At 38.9% G+C, this 22,864-nt stretch overlaps 1 protein-coding gene across 4 annotated transcripts in view; it reads right to left on the bottom strand.

The window, feature by feature from the left end:
• Positions 1 to 194: 194 nt before the first annotated feature.
• Positions 195 to 22,864, bottom strand: part of LOC148873676 (LRR receptor-like serine/threonine-protein kinase FEI 1) — a 34,045-nt gene continuing 11,375 nt past the window's right edge. For all 4 annotated transcript variants that reach the window (XM_088980467.1, XM_088980327.1, XM_088980398.1 and 1 more), the window contains 6 exons: positions 14,185 to 14,282; positions 13,678 to 13,854; positions 13,205 to 13,537; positions 3,886 to 4,131; positions 3,310 to 3,443; positions 195 to 953 (listed from right to left, as the gene is read on the bottom strand). In XM_088980467.1, coding sequence (XP_088836593.1) covers positions 735 to 953; positions 3,310 to 3,443; positions 3,886 to 4,131; positions 13,205 to 13,537; positions 13,678 to 13,854; positions 14,185 to 14,282 — 1,207 coding nt within the window. In that variant the 3' untranslated portion in view covers positions 195 to 734. The remainder of the gene's footprint in view (positions 954 to 3,309; positions 3,444 to 3,885; positions 4,132 to 13,204; positions 13,538 to 13,677; positions 13,855 to 14,184; positions 14,283 to 22,864) is intronic.

The following is a 22,864-nucleotide window of genomic DNA, read 5'->3' as shown; positions in this document are numbered from 1 at the left end:
AGAGAGAGTTTGTCTCATGCAGACTTAACCTTGGTTTATCCATAGAGGTCAATTTTGGCTAAGATATCTTCAAAATTTATAGCAGAAACTATGGGGGATCAGCTCTGCTAGGCCAAAGAAATTTTCAAGGCCGACAAGTTACGGTAGATAACGCCAACCGAGAGAGGTCCAGTAACTCGTGTATGCAAAAATCATTTAAAAAATCAGGTTGCACATCAGCAGATAAGCTTCAAGTGCTGCCTTCTAACTTATCCTGTTTATCCCAAGGAAGAGTTGCTCAGAGATTTTACAATGGCAAATCAAAAAGGAACATTCACTGGAGTGGTGGTACATGATCACTATTTCTATCATCCATGTACACATTTAAGTGAATAAATAACAAAGAAATAAGAAAGAAAAGAGAAAAGTTAATAAAGAAGAAATTAAAAGGTGCAAATCTCTCACATGGAAGAACCATGCGTTCATACCTATGTGGGAATGAGGATATGGTATGTAGATGCTACACCCTTGATCTTCCTGCAAAGATGCTTAGATTCACCCGAGGACAAATGATCTAAGATGATGCATACACTTTGCGATTTTTATAAATCTGCCGAAAAGAATGAATGAATGAAGAACAAAAATCAAGCCACTATTTTGACCACATTTGCAGCTCTCATTGCTCTTCTTCATTCTTGTGAGAAAGCGCAGTTAAGTGGAATAGAAAACAAGCTCACTTTGTTGTTTTCCGAGGTTCAATCTGAGTTGGAATCATAGAAGTCACTTGGGCATGGTGTCATGACCTCGGATTCTAGTATCTGAACCACCCTATGCATGGTTGGACGGTCCTCCGCACCGGATGATACACACTGTATTGCAATTGAGAGCAGAGCATCAAGGCTTTCCACTTGCACCCCCTCACATTGCGGATCGACAATCTCCCTTTGCCTATTCTCCACAACCAGGAAATTCAACTGCAAAGCAATAAAAGTACTGGATTAGAACAAGGGTTGAATCAAAGAAAACCAATGAACTTGAAGTAACAATGAATCCATGGGCTTAGGAACTGCAACCTCAAAGGTCTGTCTAGCAGATTTCCTAGACTTTTGGCAATAACCCATGGCACTCTTTTGGGATGCTAAGTGGCACATCTACCACCAAGTTTTTAAGAGTCCTATGGTCAAGATCACCTAATAATCACCTAGAACATCTGCCAGATGCAACCCACAAAGTGGTGGGTAATAAATCATGTTCATGTGTACTACGTGTCAGCATTTCCCAAGTAGAATTAATTGTATACAACAATGAAAGACCAATATTTGAAGTTCATCGTCTTTAGCAAGTCATCCAAGGGCCAAGCTTTTGTTTACAAGTTTTTGTGCTTTTGCTACCTAAAGCACTAGTAGCAAAAATGCACTTCGAAAGCATTCTAGAAAAACAACAATAACAGCAATAGCACAGAAGTATCTTTTTTTTTCCCCGAAAAGCAACATCTTATTCTTTACAGGACTTGGAAAGAAAATCTCTTATGTTTCTAAATATGCTTTCCACATGGTGTCTTAACAAATGGAAGTTTTTTATCATCTATAGAACAAACACAGTGTAATATCTCTAACAACGAAAAGCAACATCTTATTCTTTACAGGACTTGGAAAGAAAATCTCTTATGTTTCTAAATATGCTTTCCACATGGTGTCTTAACAAATGGAAGTTTTTTATCATCTATAGAACAAACACAGTGTAATATCTCTAACAATTGTGCTTTAAATAAATGTCATACATATCCTTTTATCTAGTAGGCCTAAACATAATTATTTTAACATATAGACGTTGGGTACAATTGTACAAAGTATGAATATCAAGGCTGGAACCATTATGGGGAAAGGACTTATACTAAGATTATCATCATTTTATCTTATTTTTGGTAGAGCTCATGTTCTGATTGATTAAGTGGCAGAACAATTAAGACCTGGGAGGCTGAGACTTGGAATGAAACATTTTACCAATTTACCCTGATAACATTTTCATATCTGATGATACCTGGATATTTATGTTTGCTTAGCTTACCTTAGTATTTCCACTTTAATGGTCTGATCCATTCAATCTGGACAGTTGAACCAGTGACCATCACCTGGAAAGAAAACTGGGTCGATCTCCAGTTCAGTTTTTAAAACATTGCTTCCCCCAGTTTTCCTACCAAACTAAAACTTTAAACAATATTTATCTGTACGCCTTCCAACTAAAAACAGCCTTACCAACCAACAAACCCTAACCAATTGAAAATGACAACACACATTCCACCTCCCAAATGCAGCACTACCTTCAACCATTGTCCTTAAAAGCAAAATCACACATCCACATGTAATTTTGATTAAAAGCAACTGATAATTTGAATATAAAATGTCCTAGATAACCTGCCTATTTGGGTGCCCTTGGAATTTGTAATGTAGGGTCCTTTTTAATACAAATTACTGTTAAAAAAGGTGCCAGTGAGGTCAGGAAAATTAAAAATACAGAAGGTAATTTATAAAATTACAAAAATGGGCAAGGGCATCCTTGTGGTTTTTGTTTCTCAAAAAGCATGACAGTTCACAAACTTGCTTTTCTGGGATTCCACATAACTCAAAGTTCTTTTAGCATTCAACATAGCACCTCTCAGGTTAATGGAAATAGCAAGCTTGGAGCCCAAAGTAATCCAATTCTTTTATTTACTAAGGTGAATCATGAATGTAATTTTTCAGTAGAGATTTCTAAACCATGGTTAATATGGATTTATCCGGGAATCGATGGCACTAGTAAATAAAAATAAATAACAAATTATGTATAAGATCAATATAATAGCTTATGAAAAATGAGATAAGCAAGTTTCCATGCTACCTTCCTGATTTTTGCTTAGGCTCTGTTTGTTTGCACTGCAAATCCAAACTTGGTGTACCCAGTTTGGATTTGAAGGCATTTGTTTGTAACAAGGATTTACACTCCTATCTAGGGTAAAATTTTGCAAAATTGGCCTCATATGAACTCATTGGCAGTGCAAATTTTGCATCCCAACATTTACCACCTTCCACATTCATTCTTACCAATAAAAATGGGGACCGCATCATTTTACTTCTCTCAAAAAAAGCAAACAAAGCAAAAGTAAACCAGAATTTTCTCTTCTAGGCATTTACAGTGAACAAGTGGAGCCTTATGTGCGGTTGTAGCATTCCACCAAGGGAAGCAGATACTGATTAAGTTTCTGATAGGGAATGAAAAGTAATTAAAAAAAGGACATTTGAAGGGTAAATTGCCAAAAAGCACCACTTAAATAAGCATAGGCAAGGGACATACCCATCCCACAATATTAAGACCTTTCTCAATGAATGATGCATCGGTTGGACGCTTTCCACTCAATACTTCTAACACCAGAACCCCGAAACTATATACATCAGTTTTTTCTGTTGCTCTACCACTTTGCATGTACTCTGCAGATTGGTCAATGCATTGAAGCTCAGAATAGAAGAATTTTCAACAACAAAGAGAACCATTTGGTCAGTGCATCCACATGTCCAAAATCAACCTCCCTCTTGAGCATGACGTGCACATGTTGCTCCTATGTAAGATCCAAGGGATGTCTCAAGATGATACACATGCAGTATTTCCTTTTCCTTTCTATTATTTTTAAAGTACTTTTCAACATATTATTTGGACATCTCCAAAGTCAACCGACAATTAGGAGCATGGCCATTATATGAAGTGATTTTTTTTTTTTTTGTTATATCATAAAATTCAACTTATCAAGAGGCAAGTCCCTTATTCACTGGATGTATGACAACTTCATGGGAGGTAGATCGGCAATGTGAATAAACTGACCAAATTGTTTCTCAAAACAAACCTACATTACTGGCTGCATTTCACATAGAATACCTGGAGCCAGATAACCAAATGTCCCAGCAACGATAGTGGTGATATGGGATTCTTCATCCTCCAATAGTTTGGCAAGTCCAAAATCAGATACACGTGCCTCTAAATTGCCATCAAGCAAAATGTTGCTTGCCTTTATATCACGGTGTATAATCCGAGGGGAGCAATCATGATGCAAGTAAGCCAGTCCTTTTGCAGCTCCCATGATAATATTCAGACGTGTATCCCAATCTAGCGGCTCAGATCTTTCTGTAGAATATTTTGCACATTATTTACATAAATAAAAGGCTCTAACTAAAAACATTTCTAAGAGCATCTTCCTAGAATGCTACACAGGTCTAAGTTAATTAAAAATTATGCTGATAAAGTGAAATCTATTGGAAATAACTAAATACCAATTTGTGCAACTTAAATCAGACTGCAGATCAAATTGCAAACTGTTAGATATCTTCATTGTTCAAATTCCATTAGAAAAATTATCAACAATTTGTTCAATGAATGAAATGGAGAGAATGAATAAGAAATGTCTGGTCTAGTGCTACAGGACATGTAGTTGTGGCCTCCAGCACTCATAACATGCATATGATATTTAGTTAGACAAACAGGATAAGTCTGCGCCTAAACCAAAATTCAGCATGGCAAGAAGCACTGTGTTCAAACCCAAGAGTCACAATAGCATTTTCTACCATCATTACATATCTGCAATCATGTTTCAAGCTGGGTTTTGTCCAAGTTGATCATTGTTGTGGGACCACAATCAATTGTGAGACTCCACCCCATGTGGGTTGTATGTCAAATAATGGGTCTTGGACAATTTACCAGTCATGTAACCAGACCCAAGCTATATTGGTGAATCATCTATCTAACGGCCACATATACAAGTACCAACAAATAGAATAGTACTCCATGAACATGGTAGGCATATTAAATATATAATAAATTCATGGATCATTGTTATGAAAAGTTGATCTAGCCTTACTGATAAGAAAAGTCAGTCTAGACAAGACCACTTGGTAATGGCAGAATAATAGCAGTAAAATGCAAAACAATAGCATTCATGTAACAAACCCCAGATACTTAAGATCACACTTCAATGAACTTTTTTAATAACATAAAAACAGAAAGAACAACAATAATAATAAACATCATTTTAACATGAAAACAGTAGTAAAATAATATGTTCAGGCAAAGAAATGCCAAACATACAAGGCACAATTAATTAGAAGAGAAGTTTCCATTAGGAAGGTAAAAGAGAAAGAAAGAAAGAAACTGAATTAATTTCTAAGTCTATGAGTAATCGATTAATGATATCATAAATTGGTACTCATTCCATTGTTTGGATTTTAACAACATAACGCCCAATTGTTAACTCAACCAAGCAGATGCTTATCTCAAACTAAATGGAATCAATTATGGATCCTGTTTTACCATTCCACTCTATCAAAAATCTATAAATTGAGATCTTCCAACAACATATCATAAAAATCAGATAGTGCACAATAGAAATATTATTAGTAATACAACTATATATTTAACTTGAAATGATTATTAGAAACATGGATTTTTGTTTTTGGCATTTTTAATCCATCCATCATCATCATCATCATCATCCATGCCTTATCCCAACTATATGGGGTCAGCTACATGAATCCTGTTTCACCAATCTGTTCTATTTAAAGCCACACTCACTGTTAAATTAATAGTGCTTAAATCATTTCTTACTACTTCTAGACATGTCCTTTTTGGTCTACCCCAGGCTCTTTTAACCACTTCATTTTCAACCCATCCATCCAAAGACATTCTGGGGTTGTCAATAGCAACCATCTCATCATCCTTGTCTAAATTTCTGACAAAAAGAAAAGAGGCACATATTTCTTGGTGCCTCAGCAGTAAAATAAAAATGAAAACCCTCAATTCAGCCAAGGAAGATGTCATAAACATAGAACAAGAGTCATAAAAGAACTCAGTTCCTAGAGTTGTAACATTTTAAGCTCCAAAATTTTCCAAGTAGCAGAACTTGAAAATTCTAATAATGTTTTTTTAGAAAAAAGGTAAAGTATAATTGTATTAATCAACCGGTCCTTTCTACAATGAGAAGCTGTACAAAAACTGCAACAAAAGGACCTCAAAAAAAGCCACACTCAAAAAAGTACAATCAGTTGTATCCTCTTTAAAACCTGTGTCAGTTGTATCCTCTTTAAAGCCTGTGTATAGACAACCAGCTCCTAAGAAGCTCTATAGCCCTGTTAATGACCTCAGCTTCAAAGGAGGCTTTCTGATCAAAAGTCCTACTGTTCCTTTCAGCACATTGCCCACAAAATAGCCAAAGGAAATGAGGACCAGCATGATTTCTCTTTCTTTGTCATCCCAGATATGTGCCAAGCCTCCAAACATGTTCTAACTGAGGCAGGCATACTCCATCTTACCTTTAAGCTCTTTAGAAAATAGTTCCAAATCACTATTACAAACTTGCAATGTAGAAACAGATGGTTAACTGATTCCATCTCCACACTGCAAAGACTGCAGCTCAAGCCAATGCATACAAAACCTTTCTTCAGCAGCATCTCTTTCGTGAGGCATTTCTCTAAAGCTGCCACCGAAACAAAAAATTTGATTTTAGAGGGTGCCACTGTTCCCCAAATGGCCCGGCTAGGAAAAGGAACTTGATTTACTTCTACGAAAGAACTGTAGAAGGATTTAACTGAGAACTCTCCTGATTTATTCCACTTCCACACTCTTGAATCCTGACTTGAATTTGTTTGATATTTCAAAGTATCAAAATTCTAATTATGTTTGATATTTCATTAATCACTTGTATTCATTTGCTCAAGTATTTTATTCAAAGTATCTTTGCATGAGATGTGGAACAAGTTACCATAAAGGTTGGTCTAAACCCAGAAAGGCACAGATCAAAATTGTATCATAAAATAAAATGCATTGGTTCTCATCATCAATAATAACAATGCTACTATATAGAGACTACTGATTCTCTTTTCTAAATAAAGGGATACTTTTCCCCTTGTATTTGAGATTCTCTGCATGCTTAATACAAATTCCTTGCAACTGATTGCAACACATAAAAGCAAGCTAAAAATTAAGATGCTTACCTTAATGCATTCAAATTTGGAAAAACCATATAATAGATTAAAGTAACACCTAATGTGCTAATACATTTATAATTTCCATGATCCTCACTAACAATGGCTATAAAGGAAAAATAAGTAATAAGGATAAATAGATAAAATATTTGACTCAAAATGGTTTCCCCTTCCCACAAAGAAAGGGAAGGTTCTGTGGAGCTTGGGGATAGCAATATTAAGTCAATAGGGAGGAGATAAATGCAATGATATTTTCTCACAAACAGGAGAGGAGAATTAGTGATTGTCCTTATTACCATTAAAATTGCATGTTGGGTAAGCACTTTGGAGTCTGTTAACAACTGTTATTTTTTCCTATATATAGTACCGCAGGGGTACTATTGTACTTTTACTCTTTTTTATTTGAGTTCCTGTTGCCCTAGTATATATATCAAAAAAGCTGCGTCGCCAGCAGTATCTTTTGCTCTCAGTTCTCTCTTCTCTCTTCTTCTTCTCTCTCTTTTTCTTTCTTCTTCCATTCTTCTCTCCTGCATAACATGGTATCAGAGCGGGACTATTAGATCTGAAAGGAGAAGTCGAGTGAACAGTTTTTTTTTCTTCTTCGCACCAAATTTCCAGATCTGCCACCCTCAACTGCTGTTCGGCTGATTGAAGATCTCACACACTGAAGTAACTTTTCTCTCTCTCTCTCTCTCTCTCTCTCTTACCTTTTTTTTTTGGTCGTGTGCCAGGGTAGAACCTGTACTAGGTCTGCCGATTGGATGTGAGGTGATCAACACCTCTTTCTTTCATTTTCTGTGGGGTCGACTGATCCCTGTGAAACTGTAGGTCGTGAGGACCTTTTGTGTGCTGCAACAGCAGTTTTTATGGTGAACGGAGGGTCAGAAAGTGACCAGTACCTCTTGTGTGCTGCAACAACAGCTTTTATGGTGAACTGAAGGTCAGAAAGTGACCAGTACTTGCTGTAACAGCAGTCCTGTTGATGCGTAGGTCAAGAGATGACCTGTATGCACTGTGGCAACACTTGTGTTGAGCTTTAAGTCAAGGGATGACCTGTTAGTGCTGTAAAAGCACCTGTGTTTTTACAAAAGGAGGTGTGTTTCTGAAGAATTTTTTCTTTTCGTTCCCCCTCAGTGTTGAATTTCTTTAAGGCTGTGTACCCCATTTAAGAGTTGTTTTTGAATCTGAAACCATGAGTGGTGAAGATTCTGCTACATCCGGTGTTTCCTCAATGCTGAATAGAATGAGTGGGGGTGCGAATCTATCATTTCCCATGGCTACTATTCCTCTTGATGGTTTAAATTATTTAGAGTGGTCAAGAGGATCAAGCTGTACATCACTGCAAGGGGAAAGATAGGTTATATTAATGGGAGAATCAAAGAACCGCATTTTGGGAGTGCTGAATATGACAGATGGAACTAGGAAAACAGCATGGTCATGTCTTGGCTTTAGTTTCTATGCAACCTCAAATAAGAAGGAATTTCATGTGGGCTGAAACGGCAAATGAGATCTGAGAACAAGCAAAATCAACATATTTGGAACTGCGACGCTATGCAAAAATCTACCAGCTAAAGGCAGAATTGTCTACTTGTAAACAGGGGGAGAGGTGTCTATCTTTCTACTACTCAGACTTGACTTCTGTCTGGAAGGAGTTAGATCATTATCAGAGTGTGGATTGGAAGTCTAATGAAGATGCAAAACTGTACAAAAAACTTGTTTCCCAACAGAGAGTGTTTGCTTTCTTACATAGTTTGAACCCTACATATGAATCTATCAGAGTCCAGACCCTAGGTAGCAAGGATCTTCCATCAATTCAAGAAGTTTATGCTCTTGTACAACCAGAAAAAGCAAAAGGAATTTGATGAACAGTTCTGGAGGAGATGCAGTTGTGTTGGCAGCGAAAGGGAGTGTTACTACCGGTGGGGGAAATACTTCTAAGAAGGGGGATCTTCAGAAAAAGATGGATGACAAGGACAAATTGTGGTGTACTCATTGCCAGAAACCCCGACACACCTGAGACACATGCTGGGATCTTCATGGGAAGTCGGAATGGGCTCAAGATTTGAATAAGAAGCAAGGTTCAAATATGAATAAAAAGTCAGGACAACAAGGTACAAGAAAACACACTATGGCAAACATGGCTACTTAGGAGAATCAGCCCCCCATTCATACTGTGACTCAGACACTCCTCCCTCAACTTCATTTGCGTCTACATCAGGTAACTCTGCCACAACTTTCCATGCTGCTTCTCATAACCCTGACACTCCCTGGTTCATTGATTCTGGAGCGTCAAAACACATGATTGGTACGTCCTCTTACTTTCAAACTTATCACCTTCTTTCTAGAAGAGATAAGGTGAGACTAACTGATGGATCATACACTACCATAGCTGGTCAAGGAACCATTTCTCTCCCTCTCGACCTTACCCTCTCTGATGCTTTACATGTTCCAAAATTTCCCATTAATTTGTTATTTGTCAGTAATATTACTAATTCCTTAAACTGCTCAGTGACCTTTATCCCTTCTTACTGTGTGATCCAGGATCTGGCCTCGGGGAGGATGATTGGTAGAGGATGTATGGTTGGTGGACTTTACATGCTGGAGAATAAGGTTGGTCTTCAAGTCACAGAGTCTAAGAGTCAGTCCTGTAAGAGTCAAGTTTATTTATGGCATTGCCGTCTTGGTCATTTATCTTTTGAGTCTTTGAAAGTGGTGTTTCCAGAATTGTTCAAGTCAATGTCTGTTTCAGATTTCTCTTGTCAAACTTGTAAATTGAGTAAGCAGTGTAGAACTCATTTTCTTTCAAAAAATAATAAATCTGAATATCATGTTCATTCTGATGTGTGGGGCCCTGTTACTCTACCATCTGAGAGTGGCTACAAGTATTTTATTACCATTATCGATGATTATTCTAGATATACATGGGTATATCCCATGTGGACCAGGGATGAAGTACCAAAAATTATCCAAGATTTTAAACGGATGGTCTTCACCCAATTTCAAACTGAAATCCAAATTTTTCAGTCAGATAATGCCGAAGAAAATTTTCATAGTGATCTCACGGAATTTTTTGCTTCACGTGGTTCACTTCACCATAGCTCTTGTGCCCGAACACCACAACAAAATGGTGTTGCTGAAAGAAAGAACCAACACTTCCTTGAATGGCCCAGGGTTTACTACTCTATATGAATGTCCCAAAATGCTTTTGGCTTGAGGTTGTCCTTTGTGCTACTTACCACATCAACCGTATACCCTCTCATTGGTTAGAGTACAAAGCCCCACATCAGCTTCTCTTTCCTAAGGATCCCTTCTTCCCATTCCTCATTGTGTGTTTGGTTGTCATTGCTTTGTCCAAAATATGTCACCCACTCATGGAAAATTGGATCCTCGTGCTATTCCTTGCATATTCCTGGGGTACTCCTTTACTCATAAGGGATACCGTTGTTTTGATCCTGTTTCTCGAAAATTCTATGTTTCCATGGATGTTTCTTTCTTTGAGAGTGAGCCTTTTTTCCCCGTTTCTCCTTAGGGGGAGAGTAGGAATGAGGAGAAACTGGTTCAACTCCCTCCTCTTCCTGATCCTCCTTTTTGTGTCTTCTTCCATCGTCATAAAGGCCAACCAAAGAGCTGTAGAGAATCCAGAAGTTGTACCTCCAATGCCATTAAACACCCATTGATGTCCCTGACCCCATTGCAATTGATACCTCTGTTGCTAATGACCTTGACCTTCCTATTGCTTACAAGAAAGGTGTTAGATCGTGCACCACTGAACACCCCATTTTCCACTTTGTTTCCTATGAAAACATTTCAGCCTCTTTTTGAGCCTTTCTCACATCCATTGAAAATGTCCCTATCCCTAAGAATGTGGCAGGAGCTTTTTCAGTACCTGAATGGACAGATGCTATGAAGGAAGAAATTAATGACTTCATAAAAATGGCACATGGGAACTTGTAGATCTTCCTAAGGGAAATGATCCAGTTGGATGTAAATGGGTGTTCACAGTCAAACATAGGGCTGATGGCACAGTGGAGAGGTATAAAGCTCGTTTAGTGGCAAAGGGGTTTATACACAAGTGTACGGAGTTGATTATGCAAAGACTTTTGCACCCGTTGCCAAGATGAACTCCATTAGAATTCTATTTCTCTCTTACTGCTAATCTTGACTAGGATCTACATCAGCTTGATATCAAGAATGCATTCTTGAATGGTGACCTTGAAGAGGAAGTTTACATGATACAACCCCCTGGTTTTCAGGCTCAAGGCAATGAACAAAAGGTGTGCAGGTTGAAGAAGTCTTTATACGGGCTGAAACAATCACTGAGAGCCTGGTTCAGCAGATTCCATGCAACGGTTCAACAAAAAGGATACAAGCAATGTTAATCTGATCACACATTGTTTGTGAAAATAGAAGGTAAAATTGCTACTTTGATAGTATATGTTGATGATATAATTATCACTGGCGACTAGAAGGATGAAATCCGAAAGTTGAAGAGTTTTCTTGCCACACAGTTTGAAGTAAAGGATCTAGGTCCTCTAAGATACTTCCTAGGAATTGAAGTTGCCCGCTCAAAAAGGGGTATCTTCATTTCCCAAAGGAAGTATGTCCTAGATTTACTCCAGGATACAGGAAAAATAGGAGTGAAGCCAATTAGGTGACAGCCAAGGTGAACCTATCAAGGATGTGAAACAGTTTCAGAGACTTATAGGGAGATTGTTATATCTTTCTATGACCCGCCTATACATTGCTTATGCAGTTGGTGTCCTTAGCCAGTTCATGCATGCCCCTATGACCACTCATCTTGAAGCAGCATAAAGAATCCTTTGATACCTTAAAAGGCTTCTAGGTGCTGGCTTGTTGTTTCAAAGGCACGGACATTTGAAAGTTGAAGTGTATACTGGTGCAAATTGGGCAAGATCCCTAAATGACAAAAAGTCAACTAGTGGCTACTGTACCTTCATAGGAGGAAAGTTAGTTACCTGGAGAAGCAAAAAGCAAAGTGTGGTAGCTAGATCCAGTGCTGAAGCTGAATATCGAGTAATGGCTCATGGAGTGGCTGAAATTATGTAGATAAAGAATTTGTTGAGTGAGTTGGGTTTTCCAGTGGACAGACCTATGACCCTATTCTGTGATAACAAAGTAGCCATAAACATTACTGCTAACCCTGTGCTACATGATAGAACTAAATGCATCGAAGTCGATAAGTATTTTATCAGAGAAAAGGTTATCACAAGGGAAGTGTGTACTCCCTATGTCGGCTCTGAGGATCAACTTGCAGACATCTTTACAAAAGGACTACACCACTCATGGCATCATGATTTATGTGACAAGTTGGGCATGATTGACATTTGTCCCAACTTGAGGGGGAGTGTTAACAACTGCTATTTTTTCCTATGTATAGTACTGTAGGGGTACTATTGTACTTTTACTCTTATTTTAGTTGTCGTCGCCCTAGTATATATATTAAAAAAGCTACGCCGCTAGTATTATCTTTTGCTCTTCTTCTCTCTCTTTTTCTCTCTTCTTCCATTCTTCTCTCCTGCATAACAAAGTCCTTTAATATGGTGAAGAGGAAGAGTATTCCTATTTAAAAGTGATTATATCCCATTCTTGAAAGCATCAATTGGATTTTGATGGGTGCTCTATTGGAAATCCAATTCCATCAGGCATTAGAGGAGTTTTGAGGAATCATGGAGGTGAAATCCTTCCTGTTTATTCAAGCTCTCACTAGATTGAGTGGGGAGAACCATTAGAGATGAGCTCTTCTCTTTAATACAATGACTCAAATTAGCAAGGTCTCTTGGATTTTAGAGGTTAAAGTTGAAGGAGATCCGCAGGTCACAGTGGAATGGATGAATGGGTAGAAGGCAGGCCCTTGGACATATTGGCAAAATTAAAGGAAGCTAGATCATTGGTAACCATGGATAACTCCTCCAATGGGTTAGAAAATCAGCTGATGTCCTAGCAAATTTGTAGCTAGGAATGGACTCCAATGAGAGGTGATGTATTTAGGTTTACTTTCCCATAATACTATTAATGGGTGTAATGGAGGACTATAGTATGCAGTCCAAGGTTCTTGAGTTTTTGTTTCCTACCATACATCTCCTGTATAAATTTACATTACTACATGAATAAATGACATTATGTTATCAATAAAAAAGAAATACAAAAAAAAAAGATAAAATAAATTAGCTAACAGTAGAAATAAAGAGGATGAGAGTTCTTACCATGAAGAGCCTCATCTAGGCTACCACCAGGCAAGAAGTCATAAATCAACAACTTTGATGAAGGAGAATTGCAATACCCACGTAAGTTCACTAAGTATCGGTGTTTTATGCTACCAAGAATTTCAAGCTCCCTTTCAAAAAACCGATCAAATCCATCATTAGTCTTTATAATTCTTTTCAAAGCAAAGACATTGCCGTCATCCATTGCAAGCTTGTACACTGTTCCAAAGCCCCCAGACCCTATAATATGTTCTTCATTCAAAGTTTCTAACTTCTTAATGATATCTTTTGAAGAGTAGGGCAAGTCTCCATGGAACATTACAATTGATGCACCTGAACGATAATATATCATAAAATTATTGCAGCTGTCTTCACAGAACTTGCTATGGCTGAGATATATACAAGAAACTAGAAGTAATTCTACCAACAAACTCTAATAACAATAACTCCTGTAAGTTCTAAAAGTATCATACCTCCACTGACATCCATAACAAGACCTTTGCTATCGTTTTTACCAAACTTCTTATAAAGAAAGCATCCCCAGAAGCACATAAGTGCCACAAGAAGTAAAGCACCAACTGTTGCCAATGCACTTATAAGGAGCCTAGTAGAGTACCGTCCAGACTTCTTCTTTCCATTTTGGTTTTCTTCTATAGAATTAAAAAAAAAAAGGAGAAAAAGAAAGTGAGAGAATATACAAAATATGGCAGTGAAAGAGTGATCATAATATTTTAAGTTAATAGAGTTCCAATTGTGAACCATGAAAGCTCAAAGAGAACTTGGCTGCTTTTTTAATTTCTAAATTACTAATCATAGAACCATAGAATAAACTTTAGCTTCTAAACCACTGCTGGGGAACACAGTAGAAAGGATTTGCAACATGCCATTCAAAGATACTGGTAAAGGATCAGAATAATTTATATTATTAATTCTGGGCAAGAAATAAATAATCTTATTCATCTCATTGCATTGAAGCCTACCTGAAATGGGAGGTTGAGGTTTTGTTGAAGGTTCTCCAGTCTCATCTTTGCACGTGACACTGATTTGCTTCCCGCATAAACCACGGTTTCCGACAAAACTGCAGAAATAAGTCCATCTCAGTAAATCAATAGCTGGACGACATAACAATTTTCACAGGTTCATAAAATTTTCTTCTTTTAGTGGTAATGCAGGATGACAGAGGCCTAGGAAACGGTATCTTAGAATAAAAATTTAGAATATTTACTTTCACAAGAATTCTCAATGATATAAAATGTTATCTTCTTGGAGATTAATCATTTTTTTCATTGGTAACTGTATCATGAAAATATGGAAATGTAAAGCACCCTTCAAAATGTCACCCCGTCAGCTTATATATAGGTTTCCGTACCCTTCCCTTCCTTTCCCTACCTTTTCTTTCCCCAAAACAACCTGTTTCTTTCTTTTGGTAATAAATAAAGAATAAATCATTATCAAGGAAAGATAAGAAAAGAGATGCAACAAGTGATAAGTTATCACCCATACAAACTAATGCCAAAGCACACTCCACTAAACCCTCCAGGCCCTCTTTGTACACATACAGAAATTCCCCAAACCTACACATGAACCAAAATGCAAAACAACCCAAGATACTACAAAGCCCAACCATCCCCCACCCCCCAAATCACTACCACAGTCCTGATAAATTCAACAAACAGATCTCCCCTTTGAAGTTAATCTTCATTCAGCAGGTATCTCTTTTCCAAGTACTGGAATATTTTTCTTGCATATTTTTCTCCTCCTACAACAACTTGTTTCTTGTTACCCCTTGTTTGGCCAATATCCGCCAAACAGTTTACAGATCTGTGAGCCCATCTAACTTGAACTCTAAGTTCCCTTGCTACTTGCCTCACTTCCCCTTGTTTGGCCACACACCTCGCCCATTGCTTCTTAGCCAACCTACCACAACATGGGAGTCACCTCCTACTACTTTATCTTTGAAGCATCATCAATTTTAGTGATTGGTGCAAGGATGGTAATTCTGCCCTTGTGGAATCACCTTGTCCTACAGGTCCAGAAAAAAGTTCTAGAGAATGTTCTTCCTGAAACAAGTACTAGAGTCAACCCAATGCTGTTCTAAATTACACCTCCAATGCCTGAGGGTCACTAGTTCCCCACACTGCACCGGTACAGGTTTGAGGCTTAACCGAGCATAGTCTGGGCTTTAGGAGAAGGAGGGTGAATAGAGATCATTGGCTCTGATAACAAAATAGAGATGAACAGTAGAGGTGATGCAGAGTGGTATGGAGAATCAATATAGAGGTGATGCAAAGTGGTATGGAGAATCAATATGCTATGCAGATATAATATTGAAGATAAAAAATGATATAAACAATATTAAAAATGAAATATAATTCTCACTTACAGAAAGATGACGAAAATACTTGGAATACAGCACACTCTTAAAACACTTGAGAACAGAAAAACACTCAAACAATAAGACTATTGGACTTGTCTTTGGTACTCGAAGTTGTTGCATATGAAAATATTGCACACTTGAGAACTGGGAGAAGGGTTCCTTTTGTAGAGGCTGCCGAGGATTCTAGAGAAAGGCAGAAAGGAACCGTTTTATTCGAGCTTATCCTCAAGGCCTCTATGATTAAGATTCCTTTTGGACTTTTCTTTCAAGCATCTAAATGATTGAGATGCTTTCTTATCTTTTCTTTTGTCCTATGAGGACCAGATGGAGATGCCTTCTCATTAGTGGGTTACTTTTTACTATTGATGATATGAAAGAATCTCTCAATAGTACTTTCTTCAACAATTGACCATAGTGTGGGCTCAGAGACCGGATGCATTCTGTTTCCACATCCTTCGAGATTTCCCTACTTTTTTTCTTTCATCTTTTCTGCGAAACGAAGAGATATCTCTTCCAGATCAAGTGGGTCCAGGTCTGGGAATTCGCTATGAAGTTTATCCATATGAGACTCAGAGAGCTTGGAAGACTTTGTCTTCTTCTGTAGATGGCTTCAAGGTTGCTGAGCCACAATTTGATCTCAATAATTCTATCAATCGCTGGAGGCATTCATGAAACATACAAATGATTAACTCAATTTCAAGATCCATGGGAGCCAAAAAGTTTTGAAGAATTCAAACTGATTAATATGGTCGAATTCTAGATAAGATCTTCCTTTCCCAAAAGTTCTATACTTGTCTATAAGCTCTTGTTGGGGAAAGATGTCGTCTGATGCTCCCCAAGAAGTCCACCAAACATAGTCCCAATCTGGATATGGACCTTGAAAATCTTCAGAAAACCTGATGAACCAAGAGTGTCTAAAAAGGAGTTTTGTAGCAAGAAAATCTTATACCAAGCATCTTGGTAATCCCAATAATTGAACATATTGGTTCTTTTGTCAACGGGCTTGGTGATAAATCTTGGTTTTATTGAATCACCCCAGGCTGCTTTTGTAAAAAATTTTACTATCGCCAGCTTTGAATAAGCTAGTTCAATCTTATTGGGTTCCCGTATGCAAAAGGATTTCTTCATAATATTTCTGGTCTTTATTTAGACTACCGACTGTGAAATGATGGCTGTCGAGAATAGTGAGGGCCAGATGTTGTAGGGCCCCTTCTAGGTTGGCATGAGAGGAGATTGAGGATGCTTCTCGGGAAACTGTTACCACAAAACCGGTGGAGTTGGTAATGTACTGACTTGAATTAGCCCCGTCGAATGCCGGAGAAGGATCCCTTATTAAGGGAGAAATAGAGGGGGACTGAATAGTCCTAGAACTTGATCCGATCTGATAAGATCTTGGATTGGACTCATTAGTCCGTCTGGATTGCCTTGAATTAGGACTTATCGGAATTCCCTGGTTAGAAAATATGGCTAAGAATTTTTTTAGTCTCCGTATTTCAGCCTCCCAATCTCCTGTGATCACTATGTCATCCACATACACAATAAGAGCTGCAATTTTACCTTCACCTCTTTTCACAAACAGAGTATGATCTGATTGGCATTGTTTGAACCCCATCTATTGAACTGCTAAATGGAACTTACTAAACCAAGCCCGAGGTGATTGTTTCAACCCATATAAAGATTTTTTTAACCTGCACACCTTTTGTTCACTGCCTTTGGCACAAAACCCTGGTGGTTGGGTCATGTACACTTCCTCTTCCAAGTCACCACTCAAGAAAGCATTTTTGATGTCCAATTGGTGAAGTTCCCAGTCAAGATTTGCTGCCAATGAAAGAAGAATCCTGATAGAGTTCATCTTGGCTACTAGAGCAAAAGTCTCTGCATAGTTCACTCCATATACTTGTGTAAAGCCTCTTGCTACCAGTCTAGCCTTGTACCTTTCAACAGTTCCATCACCCTTGTGTTTCACTGTGAACACCCACTTGCAACCCACTGGTTCCTTCCCTTCAGGAAGGTCTACCAACTCCCAAGTGCCATTTTTGTGTAAAGCATCAATTTCTTCCTGCATTGCATCTGTCCATTCAGGTTTAGACAAAGCTTCTGCCACATTCTTAGGAACAGGGACACTGTCCACAGAAGAGAGAAAGGCACGGTATGATAGTGAAACATGATCATAGGACACAAAATTAGAGATAGGATGATTAGTGGTACAAGACCTAACACTCTTTCCCTTAACAATAGGAATATTAAGATCATTGATGACAGGTGAATCAACATTTAGAGGAACAAACATATCAACAGAAGCAAGTGTACCTGGCTAATGAGACAGATCTGCCTCGGGTGAATCCGATGATGTTGGTTGCATAGTGTTAGGTTCCACGGCTCTTGAACTCTGTTGACTTTTATGGTGACGATGAAAAACCTAGAATGGAGGAGGATCGGGTAAAAGAGGTAGTTGAGTTTGAGTCACCTGTTTCTCCTCAACCCTACTCTCCCCCTGAGGAGAAACCAAGGAAAAATGTTGATTCTCAAAGGATACATTAATGGAGACATAGTACTTGCGAGAGGTGGGATCATAGCAGCGATACCCCTTTTGAGATAAAGGGTAACCAAGAAAAACACAAGGAATAGCCCGAGGATCAAGCTTACCACGTGTAGGGGACAGGTTATGGACAAAGCAACGACACCCAAAAACAAGCATCGGAATAGTGGACAACGGGGCTGTAGGGAACAAAAGCTGATGTGGGGCCTTATACTCTAATAGCTGAGAGGGCATGCGATTGATGATATATGTAGCACACATGACTGCATCCATCCAAAGCCGTTTTGGCACATTCATATGAATTAATAAGCCACGAGCTACTTCGAAAAGGTGGCGGTTCTTCCGTTCAGCCACTCCATTTTGTTGGGGTGTCCTGGCACAAGACCTTCGCTGAAGACCCACTCGAAGCAAAAAACTCCGTGAGATCACTATGGAAATATTTCTTCGCATTGTCCAACTAGAAGATATGGATTTCCGTTTAGAACTGAGTTAACACCATGCGTTGAAAAGATAATGAAGTGTATCTAGAATTAGCTTATTCGAAGTTGGCGATAGTAAAATTTTTTACAAAAGCAGCCTGGGGTGATTCAATAAACCCAGATTTATCACCAAGCCCATTGATAGAAGAACCAATATGTTCAATTACTGGGATTACCAAGATGCTTGGTATAAGGTTTTCTTGCTACAAAACTCCTTTTTAGACACTCTTGGTTCATTAGGTTTTCTGAAGATTTTCAAGGTCCATATCTAGATTGGGCCTATGTTTGGTGGACTTCTTGGGGAGCATCAAACGACATCTTTCCCTAGCAAGAGCTTATAGACAAGTGTAGAACTTTTGGGAAAGGAAGATCTTATCTAGAATTTGACCATATTAAACAATTCGAATTCTTCAAAACTTTTCGACTCCCATGGATCCTAAAATTGAGTTATCATTTGTATGTTTCATGGATGCCTCCAGCGATAGACAGAACTATTGAGATCAAATGGTGGGACAAATTTGATCTCTCGGCAACCTTGAAGCCATCTATAGAAGAAGACAAAGTCTTCCAAGCTCTCTTTGAGTCTCATCGATAAACTTCATAGCACATTCCCAGACCTGGACCCACTTGATCTGGAAGAGATATCTCTTCATTTTGTGGAAAAGATGAAAGAAAAAAAGTGGGCAAATCTCGAAGGATCATAGCAGCAATAACCCTTTTGAGTTTGTGCATAACCAAGGAAGATGCATTTGGAAGCATTGGGTTCGAACTTGGAGTGATGAGGTCCGAGAAGCTGAACAAAGCAAGTACAACCGAATGTCTTAAGGGGAATAGAAAACAAGCCCTCACGTGGGTGTAGAAGGGAAAAAGGAGATCGCATATCGAGGACCCTGGAAGGAACCCGATTAATAAGGTATACCGCCGTGAGGATAGCATCACCCTAGAAGCGAATAGGAACATTGGAAGTAAACATGAGGCTTCTAGCCACTTCCAAAATGTGCCCATTCTTCCTTTCGGCAACTCCATTCTGCTAAGGTGTATGGGGGCAAGAGCTCTGGTGGATAACCCCATGATGAAGAAGATAATTCAATGATTTAGCAAAGTATTCATTTGTGTTATCAGATCTAAGAACTTTGATCTTGGCATCAAACTGGGTTAGGATCATTTGGTGAAATTTTTGGGTCAGGGAAGGTACTTCATCTCGTGAACGCATGAGATAAACCCAAGAAAAACGGGTATGATCATCAACAAATAACAAAAAATATTTGTACCCACCCCCATGGAAGGGATATGATAAGGCCCCCAAACGTCAGTATGCACAATATCAAAAGAATTATCACTCCTTTTATTGCTCAATAAATAAGGCTTTCTACAATGCTTAGCAAACTCACAACTTTCACACTGTAACTGAGACAACTCAATAGACTCAAATAAAGCAGGAAACAGACTCTGTAAAGATCGAAAAGACAAATGACCTAACTGGTTATGCCAAAGCATAACCGGACTCACATTCTGAGAAACAAAAGACAACTTCTCAACTGACTCTCCCTGACGGAACCGCTCCCCGAGCAGATAAATCCCATTTGTCTCACGGCCAGTCCCAATCACCTTCTGCGTCTCCAAGTCCTGAAAAACACATCGGTCAAGGAAGAATGTTATTGAGCAGTTCATATGCTTGGTAATACTACTGACTGAAAGAAAGTTAGTATCAAACTTAGGAACATGCAAGATAGATGACAGGGAGATAGTATTTGAAAGCTTGATGTCACCCTTCCCAGAAATAGGAACCAGAGAGCCATCAGCAATAGATACCTTTATCCCTACCAGAAGACAAATGGTAAGTAGTAAACAATGAAGGCAAGCTCATCATGTGATCAAATGCACCTACGTCTATTACCCAACAAGGTTTAGTAGTACCTGGAGCTGAGGCATGATAGGCTGAAGCTCGAGTACCTGAATGGGCGAAGGCAGATGTGGCAGGGGCTGATGGAGGTTGCGGTGGCTGTGCTAAATTTCCAACTTCCTTTTCTAGCTGTATTAGGGCAGCCCGAACTGCAGCTAAGGTCTCCAAAGATGTTCCTTTTGTGCCAGATGAGGATGCTGAATCAGTGTTCATGGCTACATGAATAGTTCCCTTCTTGTTTCTCAACTTCGCAGGAACCAAGTGAGGATGCAGTTTCCAACATGTCTCTTTTGTATGTTTGGGCTTCTTACAATGTTCACATACTACATCCTTCTTGTCTTCCTTCCTCCTGTCCTTCTCTGAATCACCCCCTGATCTGGGTGTAACTGCTACAAATGCTGGTGTGGGTGGGTGAGGTTGCATCATAACCTTCCTTCTGGTCTCTTCATTGTATACAAATGAGTAAGCCTAAGAGAGAGTCACACTGTCTCTAGTCAAAATCTGCTGCCTCACAATATCATATTCTGAGTTCAGTCCTGCCAGAAACTCGAACACTCTGTTTGTCTCGATGTGTTTCCTATGGGTCTGAACATCTTTGGGACTCTCCCAACTCAAGAGTCTCTAAGTGATCAATCTCATGCCACAGGGACTTCAAGGTAGAGAAGTAGACCGACACCGGTTTCTCTCCTTGTTTAAGAGTATTCACTTTACATTTCAATTCATATGCTCTGGCAACATTAAGGGGTTGGGAGTAAGTTTCTTTCATAACATCCCATATCTCCTTAGCTGTCTTTGCCCACAAATAATTTCGGCTAATATGAGGCTGCATAGAATTACACAGCCATGTCATAACCAAGTAGTTTTCTTGCATCCATATGCTCTGGCAACATTAAGGGGTTGGGAGTAATTTTCTTTCATAACATCCCATATCTCCTTAGCTGTCTTTGCCCACAAATAATTTCGGCTAATATGAGGCTGCATAGAATTACACAGCCATGTCATAACCAAGTAGTTTTCTTGCATCCATATGCTTTGGCAACATTAAGGGGTTGGGAGTAAGTTTCTTTCATAACATCCCATATCTCCTTAGTTGTCTTTGCCCACAAATAATTTCGGCTAATATGAGGCTGCATAGAATTACACAGCCATGTCATAACCAAGTAGTTTTCTTGCATCCACTTGGTATATGTCGAGTCTCCCTTGGGAGGTTCTTTCATATCTCCCAAGAGGTACTCTAATTTACCTCTTCCACCAATAGCCATCATGGCTGATTGGGCCCATTCCAAATAGTTTGATCCATCAAACTTTACGGTCGTAATCTGACCACCCATCTTAGAAATACTACCATAACTGATGTTCCCAAGGCTGCCTTCTGCCTGATTTTTAGACTACATTTCTGTCAAGTCTCAAAAACAGCACTTGAACTACCAATTACAATCAAAACAGTATAGGCATGATCTGTATTCTCAGTGTATGTGCACAAAACTGAGATAATTCTGATCTAAAACAAACTAGCCAACACAGCAGTATCTGTCCATAGATCTCTAACCCCGTAGGACTCTGAGAACAACTTTAAAAAAATCTGATATGCTTGGGAAAGTTAGGGTTTTAATCAGTCCTTACAGTAAGCAACTTAGTTGCACAATCCAAACAAAACTGTATAGATAGGCTTGCAGTAGAGGGTTAATAAGAAACCCTAGAATCTGATTGGACCTACCAATAAACTTAAGAGTAGCTCTAGGTGGATCACAGGGTACAATCAAACACTAGGGCTTGCCGCAGATCACTTGCAAACCCTAGAGTAGATAGAAACACAATTGAGACAGTTCGGTCCAGGGTTTGCTGTAAAACCCTAGTGAATCGAAGAGTGAAGGAACTAGAATAGTTCAACCTTCCCCTCCAGATAAGTCCAACCTATCTTCTCTGATAGAACTTCTCTTAGAAAGTAAACAACTTACAAGGAAAAATTGCTCGCTGCCTTCTAGGGTTACCCGAATCCTAATCTTCTCTGATCCTTCCTGACCACCAACACTCTGCAACCCTAGCAAGTTTCCAATAGCTGCTAGCACCTCTGGCGATCTCCAAGAATCAGTCTGCGAACTCCTCCTTTTCAGCTTCCAGTCCTAGGAGATTCTCATGTGGTCGGCTGGTATTAGGCTCATATGAGAAACCCTAACTTGGCTCTAATACCATGTAGGTGTTCAAGACTGCTATCAGTCTTCACCACTAAGAAATTTCAGGTTCGATGAGAAGAGAAAGTGAAGAAGAAGTAGAAGAAAGAGTGGTGAAAGCAGTAGAACACAAATTTCGAGGAGAAGAGCAGAATGTCAATATTCTGTCGCCGCCACTTTAATTTAATATA

This window comes from Nelumbo lutea, chromosome 1 (assembly GCF_056320005.1).
Source record: "Nelumbo lutea isolate HS-2025 chromosome 1, American lotus-T2T, whole genome shotgun sequence".
In the NCBI taxonomy this organism is placed as follows: Eukaryota; Viridiplantae; Streptophyta; class Magnoliopsida; order Proteales; family Nelumbonaceae; genus Nelumbo; species Nelumbo lutea.
This window is presented reverse-complemented; position numbering and strand designations above follow the sequence as displayed.